At 43.1% G+C, this 20,860-nt stretch overlaps 1 protein-coding gene across 1 annotated transcript in view; it reads right to left on the bottom strand.

Moving 5' to 3' along the window:
- The window catches only part of LOC145360388 (glutamate receptor ionotropic, delta-1-like), an 800,432-nt gene that overhangs the window by 342,330 nt on the left and 437,242 nt on the right, over positions 1–20,860 (bottom strand). Inside the window, exon 4 of the mRNA XM_080215582.1 lies at positions 18,336–18,541. Within this exon, the coding sequence (XP_080071708.1) occupies positions 18,336–18,541 (206 nt within the window). The remainder of the gene's footprint in view (positions 1–18,335; positions 18,542–20,860) is intronic.

Raw genomic sequence — 20,860 nt, 5'->3', positions numbered from 1 at the left:
TAAATGGCATTTTTTTCCTGCAGGTCACCTCATTCAAGAGCTAGGGAAAAGAAAGAGTGTTCAGGAGCAATAATGAGACAAGGAGTGATGGAGGGAGGAAGATCTTGCTCTATGAAAACTGAAGATTCGAAAGGTTTTTTTAAAAATGACTGAATTGACTCAAGTTCGAAATGACATTTAATCCCCACAAGAATTGATGAATGGACGTAGTAACATTGAAAATAGTCAAATTGTCTCTTTTATGAAACAGCAGTAAGATTAATCGATGGTTTGTGGGTGACAATGATACAGCAGTGCACAGAAACGAGATCCTTTGTGCAGGGCGGAGGAACCAAGAGCCAGGAGTTCTGTGGTTACCACATTCACAGGACGAAATCTGATGTAAAATGTTCTGAGTAGAATCCATCGGGATTCTGAAACAGCACTTTTGTGCCTCTCGTGCCTTAACCTAGCAATATTAATATATCACAACCACACTTGGATAGTTGAAATCTCCAGTGTTGTTCAGAGAAACAAGGCACTTACATCTGCCATTGTGATATCAGAGACTCTGGGAAGACAGTTTGTGGAGTGGTCTGAGATAAAGAATCACCAGTCTGTGAGATGAACCTTCAGTGGTGGAAAGAAGAGTTTGCTCAATATTCATACTTGCAAATGGGAATTTATTTCCACACCCTTGGTTATGAATTCTTTTACCATGGTATTTATTACTATTGAGGACAGTGATGGGTGGCATGGTTGGCACAGTGGTTAGCACTGCTGCCTCAATTTCCTGGTCCCTAGTTTTCCCTGGTTTGGGTCACTGTCTGTGTGGAGTTTGCACATTCTCCCTGTGTCTGCGTGGGATTCCTCTGGGCTCTCTGGTTTCCTCCCACATTGTGAAAAGATGTACGTGCTGGTTAGTGCATTGACCTGAACAGGTGCCAGAGTGTGGCAACTAGGGGATTTTCACAGTAACTTCATTGCAGTGTTAACGTAGGCCTTACTTGTGACTAATAAATAAACTTTACCCTGTGGCCTGGGACACTTTGGTTGAAGAATTCAGGAGTATACCATGGATTTGAGCAGGGCTGCTCTGATAGGCAATGACAGAACTATTACATAAGGCATCAAACACTTGGACATTTTAGTCTCAAGGTTGTAGAAAAATTTAGGTTTAATAATTAACTTGTAGTTTACCTTTGTGTAATGATCAAGGAATCAAAGTCTATTAATCAATTAATCAAACATGATATTTTGTCAATGCAGGACACAAGTAAATCACATAACTAGGCTCTTGTTAAAAGTCAAATCCACATTTGACAAGTACACAGCCCCAAGTCAGCACTGTGAAGTCAAGGTTGATTAAAATTGACTAATGGAAGATCGTTGGGCTAAGAGGGGCAATTTCAGGATGGCAACCTGTGATGAGTGGACCACCACAGGGATCATTGCTGGGATCAAAATTATTTACAATATATATTGATGACTTGGATGAGGGAAGCGAATGTGCTATTGCCAAGTTTGTGAATGGCACAAAAATAGATGGGAAGACAGGTGGTGAGAACGACACTTTGGAAGAATCTTACCAAACGAAGACAGAGTGCTGTTTCCAGTGAGTAAACCAACTTGTTTCGATAGAACGTAAGAACACAAGAAATAGGAGCAGGATTAGGCCATCTAGCCCTTCGAGCCTGCCCCGCCATTCAATAAGATCATGGCTGATCTGTCGTGTCTCAGTTCCACTTTCCTGCCCTCTCCCCATAACCCTTAGTCCCCTTGCCTATCAAAAACCTATCTACCCGCGTCTTAAATATATTTAGCGAGGCAGCCTCCACCACTTCAACGGGCAGAGAATTCCAGAGATTCACCACCCTTTCTGTGAAGAAGTTCCTCCTCAACTCCGTTCTAAACTGCCCCCCCCCCCTCCTTATCTTGAGGCTGTGCCCTCTAGTCCTACTGTCCTTTCTGAGCGGGAAGAGCCTCTCCGCCTCTAGAGAAACTGGTTGTTTTTTTCCTCCGGGTTTTCCGACACTCTGCCAAAAAATATCAAGGAGGTGCTCCCTTTCCCACCCCCAATCAGAGTTGGCACGTCTCTTCCCCCGTGCCGATCATCAGCATCTCCTTCCCCCCCTCCACCGACCATCGGACCATTCCCCACACCCCTCCCACAATGGCCATCGCATTATTGTGGAACCAGTGCTGGGGAGCTGTTTATACAGAGCTCCCCAGTGTTTGCTGCTTTTAAGTCATTGTGGGCTGGGCCAATCAGAGGGAATACACTGTTGGAGTGGTGTGAAGCTTGTGGGCTTAAGGATTATCACTAATGAAGCATAAGATTTGAACCAAAAACATTCCAGCACTATCAGCAGATACCAATACTCTGCCATTTTTGGTAAGATTTTGCTCACCACTCACTCATGACATTCCTGAGATTGCTATTGTCTGAAATAAAACAATGCTCTTAACAGTGAGGTACGACTAAGTTAGAATTTTTTAACTTGTAGCATTGTTCTTTGTAGCCTTATAGCTCTTGTGACTTTTATTCTTTATGAACATGTATTCGGCCATATCTTGTGTCTGTATTTTGTTTTTAATATGCAGACTTTATAAAACCTCTGTATTCTAATTTTTGTAAAGCAATGTACCACTTTGTACTTTTACTATTTTAAAATTAACTTGTACCACATACAGGCAGTTAAGAATTCTATGACACCTAGACATCAATTCAATATTTGGGTTAATCTAAATATTAATCGGTAAAGTTCAACACCATTCTGCCTTCTCCTACAAACACAGATACTGGAACTACCTGAAGGTCCTTTGTCTTAGTGGGAGGACACAGGACAACAAGAAAGGCAATAATGAAAGAGACAGCAATTGACACAATAGATCATGCGCCACCTAAACCAATCAGAATTCAAATATGGGACTAATCGTGCACATGGGTTTTAGTTTGGAAAGAATTAAAAAATATCAGCTCTGAGCTCCTAGATGTGCTGAATTTGAAGATGGAACTGAAAACTGTTTTCCAGCTTGGAGCACAGAACGAGAATGGGAACGAAGAACAAAGTACAGTGCAGGAACAGGCCCTTTGGCTCTTCAAGCCTGTACCAATCATGATGCCCTAACTAAACTTAAAAAAACCTTCTGCCCTAACTCAGTTTGTATCCTTCTATTCCCTCCCTATTCATGTATCCATCCAGATGCCTTTTAAATGTTGCTAGTGTGTCTGCTTCCACCACCTCCTCCGGCACCCACCACCCTCTGTGTGAAAAAATTCCCCCAAACATCTCCCTTAAATTTTGCCCCTCTCACCTTGAACATGTGCCCCCTTGTAATTGACGCTTGCACCCTGTCTATGCATCTCATAATTTTCTGGACCTTTATCAGATCTTCCCTCAGCCTCCGTCTCTCCAGTGAAAACAATCTAGTTTATTCAACCTCTGCTTATAGCCAACACTCTTGAGACCAGGCAACATCTTGGTGAACCTTCTTTTGCAGTCTCTCCAAAGCTTTCATGTCCTGCTAGTAGCAGCCTAACGAAGGTTTGATATAGCTGCAACATGATTTTCCAACTCCTGTGCTCAATGAGATGAGAACGAGAGAGAAAAGTCTGAGGTCACGTCCCGACTGATTCAGGAACAGCTTCTTCCTTGCTGCCATCAGACTTTTGAATGGACCTACCTCGCATTAAGTTGATCTTTCTCTACACCCTAGCTATGACTGTAACACTACACTCCCTTCTTTCTGCACTCTCTCCTTTCCTTCTCATTGAATGTATGCTTTGTTTGCATAGCATGCAAGAAACAACACTTTTCACTGTATGCCAATACTTGTGACAATAATAAATCAAATCAAAATCAGAGGGACAATACCACTCATTGCATGATGTCCTTGCTGAATCGGGAAGCAAGAACCACAGCAATGCAGTAAAGTTGCTGCCCAGCTTGTGAAGTATGACTTTTGTTGCTTGTTGCCTGAATTCCATCACTACATTGTCTTCTATTGTCTAAATGGTTCCAGTCTCAACGGACAAATTAATAGCAAGTGGAGTTGGAGGTAAGAACCCTCAATAAAATGTGCAGGTTCTCCATCATTCTGGTTTTGCCTGTGTCATGCCTGGGTCTATTACAGACTAATGAATAGAGAGATCTCAGTGATTAGTCAACAACTCTGTTGTTGTTATGTAAACACCAGGTGGTCGAAAGAAAACTGGGACCTCAGTCTTTCTTTGCCTAACAATTCTTCTTTTTCTCTGAATAATGACAGACCCCCATGTACTGCCATGGATTTTAACAATAACCCATTCTATATCAGGTATCTCAGCTACTTGCTAATTAGCCCCCCGACACTTATGAAAATCTCAGAATTAAAATTTTGCTTCTCTTCATCTGAATTTGTGTGAATATTTAACTTAATTTCCATTGATTTTGGTTCCTGTCCTTCCTCCATCCTCCCTTTATGTAGCGTCTTTCAGAGTGAGCACAAGACTGGTCAAGGCAACTGTACAACCACTCTGTGACACTGCTGCATTGCAGCAGGGCTTTTTTGGAAGGGTTACAAAGAGTTTATCAGAAACCCAAAGGAATCTTCCAAGATACCAAACAGGCTGGTTTTCTCTCCAGATCTTAGCCACAAAAACAGCTGGCATGTTTCACGCCATCATGTAACAGGGTGGAGCCTAATCACAGCCGAATGGCTGAGTCACACTGAGACCTTGGTGGGCCTGAATCTGATTCTCATTATCTGCCAATGAAAACCAGCAATCCAATCATCAAAACAGAGGTGAATATGTCACCAACAATGTATCAAAGCTGAGCTGACATGTGTGGCTCACACATTGGACACACTCCGTTCATATAGCACATCCACAGCAGTAGGGCTGGCATGAAGAAGTTGATGCCCTGTGTCTGCAAGGAGAAGCAAGATGCCATACATTTCTACATTAGTGAGATGGGGAAGGATGGTGAGACAGAGATCACTAAATCCTGGTGCTCAGAAGCTGTCAGTGGAACTCCACTCCAGCCATGTTTGATTCACAGGCCACACTGTTCTAATCAGCAAATATGTGACTCAGGCCTTGCTGCCAGGTTACAGGTTTGTCATAACTCCGAACTATCTGCTGCTCTTTATGAACATTACATTTCATTCAGCATATTGCAACAGACATCAAAGTATTGGGAAATATTTTGGCTTTACCATGTTTTTTGGTTCATTAAAATATTAATTTTATTTACACAAATTAAACAATTTAAAATAGCTTCATATTTAGTACTGAATTAAATCCTTGAGGCAAATTATTAATGACAAACTATTTTTCTTATCAGCTAATGCAACCCTTAATGAAAATTCAATCAACAAGTCAGGGTTAACTCTATCCCTCCTAATGCTGGAGTATCAGGAGGCAGCATTTAACATTTAATCCCGCGTATAATTTGAAACTGATGTTCTGCACCAATTATCCGTGAAGTTTGACAGAAATGGAACTCTCTCTAACAGTCCCACAATCTTGTGCAGCATTGAACCACCCGGTCTGAACACTGAACTCACAACAGATGGCATCATCCTCTTATTTCCACAAGTAAAATCAGGAAATCAAATATTTTCTTTTCGATTTTGCTGTCTTTTCACTCTTCTCGATGAGGAACGATAACCTTTGGTATCTGGTATCAAGAACTCCTTAAAATGGAGAATACCACTGGAATTTTACCACCTCGCCTACCTGAGCCCAGTGGAGAATGCCGTTCTGCAAGCCTCACCTGCCCCAATTTCAGGGCTGGCGTGCCGATAAAATTCCGGTCATTCCACCTGTGCTTCCTAAACTTTCTTATGAGCATCAATTTATGTTTTACCATTGCCAATTTCTCCACTTCTCCCATAAGCTGTCCAATGTTTTCAACAAGTGTGAGAGGTGATTTGTGTCATTCAGGAACTCCAACCCACTCCAACCCATTTGGAATCTACTCCAAGCTGAGTTAACATCAGTTCTATTAAGGAAGATCTCATCGTTTGGCCAGACTGACTTGATCCCGCAACTTAAATATATTCCTGCTCATTGCAGCCCCATCCCAAGAGTCAGTGTTCCTCCTCAAAGAATGCAACAGTCTCACAATGTTCCTTCATCATTGTAAAAGGCAGGTGAAATTTCCACCTTTCTCCATCTGCTGTATCCCTTTTCCCATATGACTGCTCAGGGGCACAGTCGGCAAGTATAGGAGGCGAGGGTCCCTTTGAACAGGTATACTGTCAGTCAGAGCCAATCTGCCACCAAGTCGCAGGAACTGAGCCGGTGTCACTGACCTTTCGCTGCATAAACCATGGATTAGGCTGATAGAATGCGACAGCACAATTTAAACACTGTTACTGAGAAATCATTGTGTTATTTATATATTCTTCAGGAGAACTGTGATGCTTAATGCTTCTAATTGAATATATTCCACTATTGCTCTACCACGTTCATTATGGAGTACAGCTTCAAAAAGTAGCAATTTGCAAGTTGATTTGGGAGTAATTTAACACTCAAACTGTAATTAAAATGACAAGATTTTTGTGACTAACATCATGTCGTCAAAGAGTAGATGCAGGATGATATGTATCCAATCGGCAACAGATTATTCCCATACAGCACATTGTGATATCACCTTTCTGCATTTCATTAAAGTAACAGTACCGATTTCCATCACCTGGCAAGAGCCCAACTCAAAGAGAGTCAGTGGGACTGCAATGTACTCCCACTGGGGCTTCAGCAATGACAAGTCCATGATACTAAATACACTTGAAGGATACTATGAGAAATTGGAGTTACATAAACAGAAGCGCTGACAATTGGCAAATTAGCATATAACATATCCAACAATTCAAATGATTCTGAATGACCACATTGTGAACAGAAAATGTGATGGAGTTGGAATGGTTTAAAAATTCACAACCCCCAACAGCAGAGTAGAAAGGTTTCCTCAGAGAGGAAATATAATGCTAATCAACTGATCAGATTGGAATAGGACGCAAACAATATGCCTTGTAGTGATATGAACGCATCAGTTTTGTTTCCAAGCGATGACAGAGATCTGGGGTGTTGGGGGTGGGGATGAGGGAACCTATGTCTAAGCTAATTGAGTATGGGTGATTCACAAGGAGGGACCTTGATGGGCCAAATGGTGTCCGATGCCAACTTTTCATTGATTGTGATTTCTACATGGGTTTCAGCACAATTGTGCCAATAGATTAACAGACTAGTCATTCTGTAGATATTGATCATGTTCATCTTTATTATCTTCTCTTCTTTCCTTTGTGCAGTTCAATGATGGAAGGTGTGGACTTTCCCAAATGTCAGAACGGTGAGGAAATGGGAGTGTTCCATGTTGGACTGGACTGCAATGCTGCCACTCTCAGTCATTCTAAGAGAGAGCAGTGAATTGTGGCTGGTTCTGGGAGGCCTAAACAGCCAGTGGTCGGCTGCTTAGCATCGAGTGCCATTTTGGAAGACAGCCCTAATCTCACTGTGCACTGGGAGATCCCCCCTCCTTTCCCCCATGGATATTGGGACCCCCACCCCCCTTCATTGGTGGAATTTTCCCCACTACCTCCTCAACATAGCTGGTATCAGGACCCTCTCGAGTCCTCTTCATGACCCCTGACAGGCTCCATCCTGCATGGTCCCCTCCTTGCATATCTCCTCACCATTCCCCCCCTGCCCACAACCACCACACAATCCCATCACTCCTTCCACTCACACCCCACCCTCCTGGCAATGCCAGGGTGCCAGGTGGCCCCACCCACCAGAGGGCTTCAGTAGCCTCGGAGGCTCCCTCCATGGCCATTGTGCCTTGTCTCCGTTAGTGGAGACCAGTAATGATTCTCACTGGCTCCTGCCGTGCCCAAAGCTCGGAAGTTCCCGGGAGCTGAGAGAATCCGGCATCAACAGGCTATGCATATTTAAATACTGCTATAGATATGCTAATTGCCTGCTGCCCTTTCTGGGTGCAATCCATTTGGACCAGTGGAAATGAAACCAGGACGATTGCAAACTGCTTGGTGCTGTGTGTGAAACTGGTTTTTAGACCCACACATTATTTCCCAGTGCAATCCCTGGCAAGCTCGCAAGGGCAGAAAATCACGCACTCCACCCCCACCCCCCTCCACCCCAACCGCCCCCCCTCCCCCCGCCCCAACCCCCCTCCAGCCTCTCCCCAATGGTGTCATTCCAAATCTCTATCTATGGCTCCCTTAAGGAATGAAACTAGTGTAGCCCTAGGTTCACCAGTATTAGCAGAGAGAGGAGCTTTCTGAGGGATTTGTCAGGTTCCTTTCACCCAGCCCCATACACTCATACAGCTGGACTGAAATGGAGTAAGTCTCACAACACCAGATTAATGTCCAACAGGTTTATTTGGTAGCATGAGCTTTTGGAGTGTCGCTCCTTCTTCAGGTGAGTGAATCAGGAAGGAGCGACACTCTGAAAGCTTGTGCTACCAAGTAAACCTGTTGGACTTTAACCTGGTGTTGTGAGACTTCTTACTGTGCCCACCCCAGTCCAACACTGGCATCTCCACATCCTGAAAATGGACCACAGACTGAGTTACAAAGCCACATATATCACACACTTATCACACACAGCATTAGCCAGGGTTATTCTCAGCAACATTAAATAAAACAGAAGCTACAAGTTAAACAGTAGCAAGAAGTGAAAATATAATCAGTATTCCACTCTGGACAAGAAAAAACAAGTCAAGTGTACTGGACAGGTGGGCAGATCAAGAGTACCAGATAGGTGGCCAAGTCAAGTATACCAGATAGGCGGGCAAATCAAGTGTACCGGATAGGCAGGCAGATCAAATGTACTGGATAGATGGGCAGATCGGGTGTACCAGACGGGAGAGCAAGTCAAGTATACCAGACAGACGGGCAGATCAAGTGTACCAGCTAGGTGGCCAAATCAAGCGTACTAAGTATGTGGGCAAGTCAAGTATACCAGACGGACGGGCAGATCTGTAGAAGTCATATGGATTTGAAACATTAACTCTGTTTTCTCTCTACACAAACACTGCCAGATCTGTTGAATTTTGGCAGCATTTCCTGTTTTTGAAACAAGGTGTACGTTGGAAACACGGGACCGGCTGAGAGACATTGTCAAGGGATAAGCTCCTCAAAAGAGAAACATTGGCCAGAACTCTTCCACCTCACCTGAACGAGGCCGTAAAATCCCCCCCTTTAACTGAGGAACATACCATTCTTGGTTTTTTTATCACAAGGAACCTGTCAGTATTTTTGGAGATTAGCCATGGTACAATTTACAGAAAAGAAAATGCTCCTGTGAGCTGACAAAAATCATCCTTTGGAAACATGAAAAGATAACTGGTACACTGGCTCCAGATCAGGGTGGGGTCACATTCACTGATGAAACTGTTTATTTGCCCATGTTGTGAAACTCAGCATCAGAAATATAAAGATAATGTATAATATGTTGCACCAGTTTAATGCATCTCCTCATTACACTGCTGCAGGGAATGATTAATCACCTTGAGTTTTGGAACATTTGCTAAGTCCATTTCAGACACTGACAGATAGGAATTGGATTTAGGAAGTCTCACTTACACGCAATTAGCAACAAAAGTTGTCAGTAACATCCCAATGCAAAGTCTGGCAGCCTGAAGAAACAAACTGGGACTTTAACGCTGGATTTAGCAAAACTGGCCACTAACTGCACATGTTTTGGGTCTTTAATGGCCTGTCCAGTGTTTTTAAATGTTACCATGAACAAGATGGTTCAGAAATTTTTTGTATAACTGCATTTCTATGGACCAGGAGAGCAGGGCTGAATTTGACATCTCCCATATCGGCACTGTGGGAGCAGCTGATGGGCTGGGTCAGTGCTGGAGTTGGTCCTCAGATTCCCCAAGAAACATAAAGAAGCCTGAGCAATCTGTGTTGGTTTCCAGCTTCATGCAGGGCCTGTGGTCTAATTTTGATCAGTACTGAAGCTGATGTTTTCAGCCACACAACAGGGGGATGTCAGTTTGCAGCCTCGAATTTTTCCCTGTGCATTTGTGATCTTGTGTGTGGAGAGAGTTCATGTATCTTGGAAAAAACATGTACAAGTTGCCACGGAGTGTGATTATTGGAAATCTTTCCTCCACATTCAAGATGTTGCGAGTGACTAGAGGCAATCACTCAGCCCAACGTGCAGGGAGAGGAGAATTGAGTAAAACTCCTCTTCACTTTGTCCTTACAATAAAAATGAGCATTTTCCTCTGGGACCAAGCTGTGAGCAGGCAGTTCCATGACGACCGTATTTCTAGGCATGTTGTGCATGAGTCAACTCTTCACAGCAGAACTTCACACAAGAATGAGAGAATCAGCAGGAAAAGATGCCAGTACAACCCAGGATGCCCATTATTCATTCTGTGAGCCACTCTGAAGATGCAAATAGCTCTTGAAAATGTGGCTAGGTAAATCTTAAATCTAAGTCTAACCCCCACAATCTCCACTGACCACAAAGTGGCAAATTTTCAAATCCTCATTGATGCTAATCCAACCTCATGTGACTGAACTAGCCAATGCTGGTAGTGGTGGTATGTCAGTGATTGCCAGGGACCACTGCTGTTGTTCGCATTGTAATAAATGTCTGAGAGGCTTCAGTCAGTTCAAATGCATTTACACAAAACACTAACAGTGTTTGATGAGGGCTGGTGAGAATAGATTAAGAGACCTCTTATTTTTAAACAGTAAACACAAATTTTGGATTCTTCCATAACAGGAAACATCCTCTCCATATCCACTCTGTCAGTACTCCTCGGGATCTTACACGTTTCAATCACATCACATCTCATTCTCTTAAATTGCAGTGGATACAAGCCTAGCCTGTCCAACCTCACCTCATAAAACAACCTGCCCATTCCACATATTAATCCAGCAAATATTCTCTGAACCGTTTCTGACACATTTACATATTTCCTTCAATAAGAAGACCAATACTGTACACAATACTCCAGGTATGGTCTCATCAATGCTCTGTATAACAGAAACATAACTTCCTTACTTTTGGAATCAATTCTCCTTGCAAAAGAAGATAACATTCTATTAGCTTTGGAGGTCTTATGTTGCAGTGGGTAGCATCCCTCCCTCTGAGCCATGAGCTCCGGGTTCGAGTCTCATCCCAGGACTTGATGGTCAAGGAAGTTCTGTTCGCGAGATGGCCAAACAAATTGAGTGTCAACCTGCAGAATCTTTCCAAAATGCCAATAGCAGACAGTGAGAATGTGAGGGTGGTCAGCCACCCCTGATGTTGAGTGGCACCCCTCAAGCTGTAAGTCCCGTTGACAGACTAGTGACCAGTTCCAGAAAAAATCCTTGCTATGGGGACAGATGAAAAGTCTGCCTTGTGCACCACCAGTTGCAGGAGGAGAAACCACACCATTCTATTAGCTTTGCAATTGATTTGCTGATTAATTTTCATAGAATCCCTACAGTACAGAAGAAGGCCATTCGGTCCATCAATTCTGTACCAATCGCAATCCCACCCAGGCCTTATTTCTGTAGCCCTCATTTACACTGTTAATCCCCCTGATGCTAGGGGCAATTTAACGTGGCCAATCCTCCTAATCGGCACATCTTTGGACTGTGAGGGGAAACTGGAGCACCGGAGGAAACGCGAACACACGCATGCAAACTCCACACAGATAGCGACCTGAGGCCGGAATTGAACCTGGATGCCTGGCGCTATGAGGCAGTGGTGCTAACCACTGTGTTGCCATGTCTAGTTCACTAATGCTCTTTAGGGAAGGAAATCTGATTTGCCAGTCTGGCTTATATGCGACTCCAGACGCACAGGAACATGGCTGACTTTAACTGCCCTCTTAATTGGCCTAGCAACCACTTAGTTCAAAAGCAATTAGGGATGGGCAACAGTAGGAATGGCCCAGCCAGCGGGACCCACATCCCATGAAAGAATAAATATAAATAAGTGAGTTGGAGTTTGAAAGATGGATCAGGGACTGGGCTCTGGGAGGGTGGAAGATGTTAATGGAGCAGAAAATCGATCCACAAATTGTCAATCCACCTTAAAAATGCAAATTACCTCATGGGGATGGAGAGTGAAAAACGTAGCATTGTTATTGAAGGGTGAGAAGGAATGTCCAGGGAATCAGAGAACAGCTGGTTTAACATCAGCCATGGGGACCCTCTTTGAATCATAATTTAAGAGAGAATTCACGCACCCCGGACATTCTCTCTTCCACCTTCTTCTTTCAGGAAAAAGATACAAAAGTCTGAGGTCATGTACCAACCAACTCAAGAACAGCTTCTTCCCTGCTGCCGTCAGACTTTGAATGGACTTACCTTGCATTAAGTTGATCTTTCTCTACACCCTAGCTATGACTGTAACACTACATTCTGCAGTCTCTCTTTTCCTTCTCTATGAATGGTATGCTTTGTCTGTATAGCGCACAATAAACAATACTTTTCACTGTGTTAATGCATGTGACAGTAATAAATCAAATCAAATCAAAGCCATTGAAGTTCAAGGGTGGCCAAGGCTTGTTACCTTTCATAATGTTAAGTATTTGGAGGTGACTGGTTAACAGTGCGACTCCAGCTGATTCTGGGCTGTTTCCACTTGTTTATCAGCACAATCAGGCAGCTTCGATCAAACAAGAGCAAAAGATGAAACGCATTTTGAATGTCAATGAATGACACCCCAAACTATTTCTGTTTGTGTTTCCCACAACCCCAATCACAGGCTTATCTTTCAATTTGCCTGAATCAGTTCCTGAAGATACAAAGTGGCCACACACTCAGGTTGAAACTGTGAGATTCTGTCAATTGTGTTGTTTGAAGAAGGGTCGTCAAACTACACTCATTTTCTTGGTTAAAAGGCATTTATTGAAACATTTCAAAAGCTTTCTTATATATTTAAAAGATATTTTAAAAACTGATGAGTGTACACCAATGGAATGATTGGATGCTTCAGTACAGTATTTGTTCAGGTCATCTTCAATGATTTGATCTTACTGGGTGGTTGATTCGACATTCTTATTAAAAATTGTTATTTGAGGTGGTAAAGCCATTTTCAACTGCACCAGGTCGTTATTACTCATAGATACATCAAGGAATTCTCTAAAGAGAAAATAACCAATTCCATTTCATTACACTGCCCAATTGCACTGCTTCATTGAAGATCCCACTTTTGTGATGATGCAAATACATGTTAGCAAGAGTCTGAATCCAAGTCTAACCAGCACAATTTCACATGCTACAATGACTGCAATTTCCTAAGGCAGCAATGTGGTTTATATAGATTTTCAGAAAGCTTCCAGTAAAGCTTCTCATAAGGCTGGTTAGCAGGACTGTAGCTGCGTGGTGTGGGGGTAACGTAGCAGCAGATAGCTTAAGAAAACAAGAACACAAAACTAGGAGATGGAGTAGACCATCTGGCCCCTGGAGTCCGCTCTGCCATTCAATAAGATCACAGCTGATCTTTTCCTGGACACAGCTCCACTTACCCGCCTACTCACCATAATCCTCGATTCCTTTACTGTTCAAAAATCTACCCTTGCCTTAAAAACATTCAATGAGATAGCCTCAACTGCTTCATTGGGCAGGGAATTCCACAGATTCACAACCCTTTGTGTGAAGAAGTTCCTCCTCAACTCAGCCCTAAATATGCTTCCCCTTATTTTGAGGCCATGCCCCCTAGTTCTAGTTTCATCCACCAGTGGAAACAACTTCCCTGTTTCTATCTTATCTTTTCCCTTCATAATCTTATATGGTTCTATAAGATCTCCCCTCATTCTTCTGAATTCCAATGAGTATAGTTTACTCAGTCTCTCTTCATAAGCCAACTCTTTCAACTCCGGAATCAACCTCTGTAACCCCCTCCAGTGCCAGTATATCCTTTCTCAAATAAGAAGACCAAAACCATACACAGTACTCTAGGTTCACTAACGGGCGGGAATGTGTCATTCTGAGATTGGGAAATAGTTGATTGTGGGGTGTTCTTGGAGCAAGTGCTGGGACTCTATCTGGTCTGTAGGATTGCTGAGGGAAACTGTGCCTTACAAAGGTCAGAAATAAGGAGAAAACATACAATTGCCTCACTTAAAGAGTCAATGGTATACTTTCACTTTCTGTTCCACTAGAACTAGAGGGCACAACTTCAGACAAAGGGGATGATCTTTTAAATCAGAAATGAGGAGGAATTTCTTCAGCTACAAAGTGGTGAGGCTGTGGAACCCTTTGCCACAGAAGCTGTGGAGGCTCGGTCATTGACTGTCTTTAAGACAGAGATACATAGGTTCATGATTAATAAAGGGATCAGGGGTTATGGGGGAAAAGACAGGAGAATGACGACGAGAAAGATATTAGCCATGATTGAATGGCAGGGCAGACTCAATGGGTTGAGTGGCCTAATTCCATTCCTATGTCTTATGGTCCATCTTATGGTTGCATAATCACTTACACCCTGCTAGTTGATAAATTACATTTCCCCTCACTGCCCATTCTGGTAACTATCCATTCTCACTAAGACAGACATGCTAAATACTCCCTTCACCGGGTCATTCAGTGGCTGTCACAGTTTTGGGAATGGGGATTAAAGTTCATTCATAAAAAATAGTCAGATCTAAGTTAATAAGGATAAGGAATAATGCAGCATATCAAAAAGCACTGGTAACTCATACAGAACATCACTGAGCAGTATTATCATCAATTAAATTATGTTCCCTTTTTGGCATTTACTTTGAAAGCCCTTTGTAATGTCAATCTTCATGAATGAATTATTAAGACTAGAAAGGGAAGCAGGAGAGATTGTATTATGCATTGCACCAAAGTCAGCATTTTCTGCAATTCAAGCATTTGTGTCATTGTGTGTTTGTAATTTACCATTTCCTTCTCCTCTAACCCACGCAGGTTCCCATTCTCCTATCACCCCTCTGCCTGCTGACCAACATTAGTTCCTGGTCCACCAACATTATACAGAGTTATATTATATGGAATTATAGACCAGTGAGCCTTACTTCTGTTGTGGGCAAAGTTTTGGAAAGAATTATAAGGGATAGGATTTATAATCATCTAGAGAGAAATAAATTGATTAGGGATAGTCAGCACGGTTTTGTGAAGGGTAGGTTGTGCCTCACAAACCTTATCAAGTTTTTTGAAAAGGTGACCAAAGAGGTGGATAAGGGTAAGGCAGTTGATGTGGTGTATATGGATTTTAGCAAAGCGTTTGATAAGGTTCCCCACGGTAGGCTATTGCAGAAAATGCAGATGCATGGGATTGAGGGTGATTTAGCAGTTGGATCAGGAATTGGCTAGCTGATAGAAGACAGAGGATGATGGTTGATGGGAAATATTCAACCTAGAGTTCAGTTACAAGTGGTGTACCTCAAAGATTTGTTCTGGGGCCACTGCTGTTTGTCATTTTTATAAATGGCCTAGATGAGGGTGTACAAGGATGGATTAGTAAATTTGCTGACGACACCAAAGTTGGAGGAGTTGTAGACAGTGAGGATGGATGTTACAATTTGCAGAGGGACATAGATAAACTGCAGAGCTGGGCTGAGAGGTGGCAGATGGAGTTTAATATGGAAAAATATAAGGTGATTCACTTTGGTAAGAGTAACAGGTGTACAGAATATAGGGCTAATGGAAGGACCCTTAGTAGTGTTGACGAGCAGAGAGATCTCAGGGTACATGTGCATAGATCCCTGAAAGTTGGCACCCAGGTTGATAAGGTTGTTAAGAAGGCATACGGTGTGTTAGCTTTTATTGGTAGAGGGATTGAATTTCGGAGCCGTGACGTCATGTTACAACTGTACAAAACTCTGGTGCGGCCGCACTTGGAGTATTGCGTACAGTTCTGGTTGCCGCATTATAAGAAAGATGTGGAGGCATTGGAAAGGGTGCAGAGGAGGTTTACCAGGATGTTGCCTGGTATGGTGGGAAGGTCTTATGAGGAAAGGCTGAGGGACTTGAGGTTATTTTCATTGGAGAGAAGAAGGTTAAGAGGTGACCTGATTGAGGCATACAAGATGATCAAAGGATTGGATAGGGTGGACAGTGAGAGCCTTTTACCTCGGATGGTGATGGCTAACACAAGGGGACATAGCTTTATATTAAGGGGTGGTAATTATAGGACGGATGTCAGAGGTAGGTTCTTTACTCAGAGGGTAGTAAGGTCGTGGAATGCCCTGCCTGCAGCAGTTGTGGACTCGCCAACTTTAAGGGCATTCAAATGGTCAGTGGATAGGCATATGGATAACATTGGAATAGTTTAGGTTAGAGAGTCATTAGATTGGTTCCACTGGTCGGCGCAACATCGAGGGCAGAAGGGCCTGTACTGAGCTGTAATGTTCTATGTTCTAAATCAAATTTAAAGACTCACCCTCCTTTTCAAATCCATCCATGGTGTCCCTAACCCTCCCCTGCAGCTCTACAGATCTCTGAGGTCTCTGCACTTCTCCAATCCTGGCCTCTTACATCCCCAATTTTCATTGTTCCACCACCAATAATCTGAGCCATAGACGGGCCAAATGGCTGCCTTCTGCACTGTAACAATTAAGTGATTCTATAAAGTTTTCTTCTGAAACCTCTCCACCTTACTCTTTCCTTCTTTTAAATTACCTTGCTGACCAAGTTTTTGGACTTGTTCTAATATCTTCGGCATTGCTTAGTGTCAATTTATGTTTGGTTCATGTTGCCGGTAAAGAGCCTTGGGACATTTTCTGATGTTAAAGTGCTACATAAATGCAATTTATCATATATCACCAGGAAGATTAGATGGTGAATCCAGGCAGATACACCCATCCAATTATCAAGCTCCAAAAGTTGAGTTGTCATTTGGGTGTTTCAGCTCTCTGTGTCAGTTATACACTCCGATATGATACAGCATTTATTCAGCACATTGCCAGAATATTTGCACTACACGACATAACAGCTCATCATATTTACATATTGTCCAACCTGAACATCATTCATTCTTTCTTTGGAATGGTAACTACCCATTCCTCACCAGTGTCCAATAAATTTTAATATGCTTCTAATAAGAAGTGTGAAAGTTCTAATTATTGCTGTCTGTTACACAATTCATAGCTCTTCAGATTATCACTGTGAGTCTCACTAAATCTACACGAACAAGTCAGCCCAGCAGCGCGAAGAAGGCAAAGTAAAAATGGATTTAAATATTCAAAATACATCAGTGGCAAAACTGGATCAAGATTTTTCCATTTCTTTGACACAAACTGCACCATGAAACTGGACCTTTTTGGACCGATGCCCTATGCCCCAAGGGCTCTAGTGCAGCCAAGAACGATGTAGAAGCAGCCTTGACTGCTGTCTCAATGCTAATGAAGATCCTAATACCTCATTATACACCCTGCTCTGAAATTGTTCATGTGCTCTCGGCAAAGCCTGTGCTGCACAACTTCCAATGGCTGTAGTCAGCATTACAACAGGTTAACCCACACATGGCTGCAAATCCCTGACAATAAGGGAGAGGAACATGTTGCATTTACCATAATGTGGAGCTCAGAGAAAGAAGATTTCCCTTCTAGGCTCCACAGCATGAGTGTAGGCCTCCCAAATTGTCCTGTTTCTGTTTGTTACCCTTCCACTTCTTCATCCCCCCCTCTCCTGCTTAACTCCCCCCACCCTCCGCCCACTACACTCTCACCCTCCCAAACCTGCATCTTTCTGTTCTCCTCACTCTCTCTCTCTAATCTTCCCTCTTGTTCTCCTCTCTTTCCCATCACAAACCTTCCTGAGGGGTGCTCCCAGTAGCTCACTGCAATGATTCAGATGGACCCAGCCCCATTATGGGGGATCCCTGGCTGTCTCAGCCTCTGGGCACTCCAGACACCCAGACACCAAACCAATCCACTGTCCAGTTATAATAACATTATTCATGGAGGTAAAGACCCGTTCTGGGCAGAAATTGTGAAGAAACTGTTAGGTTTCATTCCTCCTAATCACGCAACTTTAATATCGCTTTGCTCATCTTCATGCATTTAAAAATTAAAGACTTTTTTGAAAAATTGCAAGGGGAAAGAGTACATTCTGTGTAAAATATTTTACTAACAGACTCTGAAGATGTTGACACTGAGGAGTTTCAGAAAGCTCGGAATTTCACATTTGACACTTCTGAATCAGAAAGGCAGCGAAATTTTCATTATGAAGACAAATAGAACATTTAAAATTAAAAACTGAGACAATCCTGGCTGTTTCAACACCAACGCATATTTGTCACTTTCAGCTTTCCTCCCCACCACCCCAGCATGCCCCAGTCTGGCACCCCTCCCACCCCAGCATGCCCTCATCCTGGCATCCCCCGCATTCACTTTTGCGTTGTGTTGGCCACTGACCTCATTGATGAATGTCTGGGCTCCCCGTGGGCTCAGGAGAAGGACGGCTCGCCGCAGGGTGTCCCGGTAACGATTCAGCTCCTCTGTTTTCATTGTGGTGAAGAGGCTGGCAAAGATCCGACTGATATTCTGATCAATTCTCTGCAGAGACACATCTAATCCCTGGCGAGAGGCTTGGTCCAGAAACCCTTGCAATCCTCGAATATCTGGGAATGCAATCACAAGAAGATTTATTGAGATTACATTATTAAAAGTTTGCTTTACATGTTTCCTAGATAAATACCTAAGGGCATATGTGTCTGGGCCAACACAAAGCCTCTGGTATGTTAGGCTGGAATTCTCCAATGTCCCCACCGCTGGGTTTAATAGTGAGTGGCAGAGGATGAGGGCATTTGCTGGCATGAATTTTCTGCGGGAGTTTCTGCTAGTGCCTGCCATGGCAGATTAGAAACCGGCCAATGACTGGTATGAAGCTGATTTATATCACATTAACAGGACGCAGAGGAAGGCCCAGCCAATATTCTACACCCACGTCCGAATCTCCACCCTACCAACAGGAAAATGCGGCCCAGAACTTGTTTGGAACAATGTGGCGTTCAGAGGGCAGTGCCTAGGACAGCCTTCAAAGTTTAGGATGGAGGCTGTCATGACCTTGGACCCTGGAACCCCACAGCAGTGGGTGGGGAGCATCTTTCAGGCAGATCTTCCAGCTTCAGTATCATTGAGGAGATTCATCTTCCAGCCTCAGAGTTCCTGGAGATGCATCTTCTTTCTTCAATGGTGGGTCATGATGGTGGCTGTCTTTTGAATATGGCAGCCAGATAAGAAGGAGGGACGTGTGTAAACAAACCCACCCTGCCACGGAATAGGCCATTAAAACCCCGGATACAGAGTCAATGAGGTTCAGGCTGGAAGATATGGTGCAGGTCTCCACAGTGGGAAACACCTCCCATCCCCGCCACAGGATTTAGTCTCAGATGGGAGAATTCCACCCTTATTGTGTGATTCTGAGCATGGCCCTTAGTTTGGGAGCTTCTCATGAAAAGTTTACATTTCCCCTTCGCATTTATTCCAACGTTCATATAACCCTCAGGTGGCAGTGCTTCCTACTGAGGCAGGTTTTCATCTCCTGCCCAGACAGCTTCGCACCTACTTCAACGTGTTTGTTAATTCTCCCCCTGAAGAGGCGACTTGATTAAACTCACTGAGGAATGGTCTGCATGTTCTCTCTCTGACTGGAGTGAGAGAATTGACGAAGAGGGAAACCTCGAAAGCTTGTGAGTATTATCAAATAAATCGGTCGGACTAAAACCTGGTGTTGTCAGACTTTTTACTGGAGTGAGAGCAGCAGCATGAGTTACCTGTGAGGTAGAGAGACAGAAAGAGGGAAAGAAAGAAAGAGAGAGAGAGAGATATTCAAGCAGCCAGAGACAAAGATACTCAGTGAGACTGTTGGAAAAAGATGGAGAGAGATGTATAAATGAAAAGGAAAGAGAGAGAAAGAGAGAAGGGGGGTGAAGAGGTAGATGTGTATTGAAAGTGCAGCATAGAATCCAGTTAAACCGTGAGTTGTTTTCAGTTGTTTGAAGAGGTCTGGGCTGTGGTTGGTTATTAAGATTTTGACCTGCTGCTTTATGACAGATTTGTCAATATTGCTGCAGAGTCATTAAACTTTTCCTGTTATACCTTGTGTGCTGCTTCCTGCTGATTGCAAAATACCATCACAGTCAACTGTGCTTGACCAATCAGCAGCCTCTATTCAAAGTGGCCAGCATGTATCAAAGAGAGTTGACTTTACGATGATTAATTTACATGTCTCCTTGAGGGATGATGGATCATTATTAGATTGAATCCTCCCCTCACTACCGCTAGCCTCCCGTAGCTTGCTTGCAACATTCATTACTCATTTATGAAGGTTAAGCTCCCTTTAAACGGGACTCCCTCTTTAATTGATAAATATATTTTTAAATGGAGTCAGTCAGATAGAGAAAGTGGCTTTTTGAGAGGGGTTGCAGATCAAACACAATGCAACTCAAACAAGAATTGATAAAGATACGAGGACAATAGGGAATAAACACACTCCACCTTTACTCAGAATGTGTAACAGGATCAGACACATTCAGTGATATTTTCTGTTCAGTAGTACACACCAATTGCTATCATCCCTAATTTCTGTGCGGAGCTTTAACTGAAGTTTGCCCCATCCGTTCCTGCTATACTGACAGAGAGCTTTGTGCAGGTATATCATTTGCCCAGTTGTACCATTAAAATTTGGTCATTTTAACATTTATATTAATGTAACTGTCAGAGGTTCTCACCTCAATATACTGTGCACCATTATCATTTCTAAATTCATTTGAAATGCGTAAAGGCCTAACACAGGCAGAAATGTAGCATTGTTTGTGAACATGGCAAATTGGAAAGTTCCCACGTTTACCACTCCTTTATATGAGTATAATGCTGTTTATTCACGGATGTGCTTTAAAAGCTCCACAGTTCCTGAATAGATGGGAAGGGATTCATTT

This window comes from Carcharhinus amblyrhynchos, chromosome 31 (genome assembly GCF_965287045.1).
Source record: "Carcharhinus amblyrhynchos chromosome 31, sCarAmb.v2.hapA, whole genome shotgun sequence".
Lineage (NCBI taxonomy): Eukaryota > Metazoa > Chordata > Chondrichthyes > Carcharhiniformes > Carcharhinidae > Carcharhinus > Carcharhinus amblyrhynchos.
The sequence above is the reverse complement of the archived record's forward strand: the minus strand, read 5'-3'. Positions and strand labels throughout refer to the sequence as shown.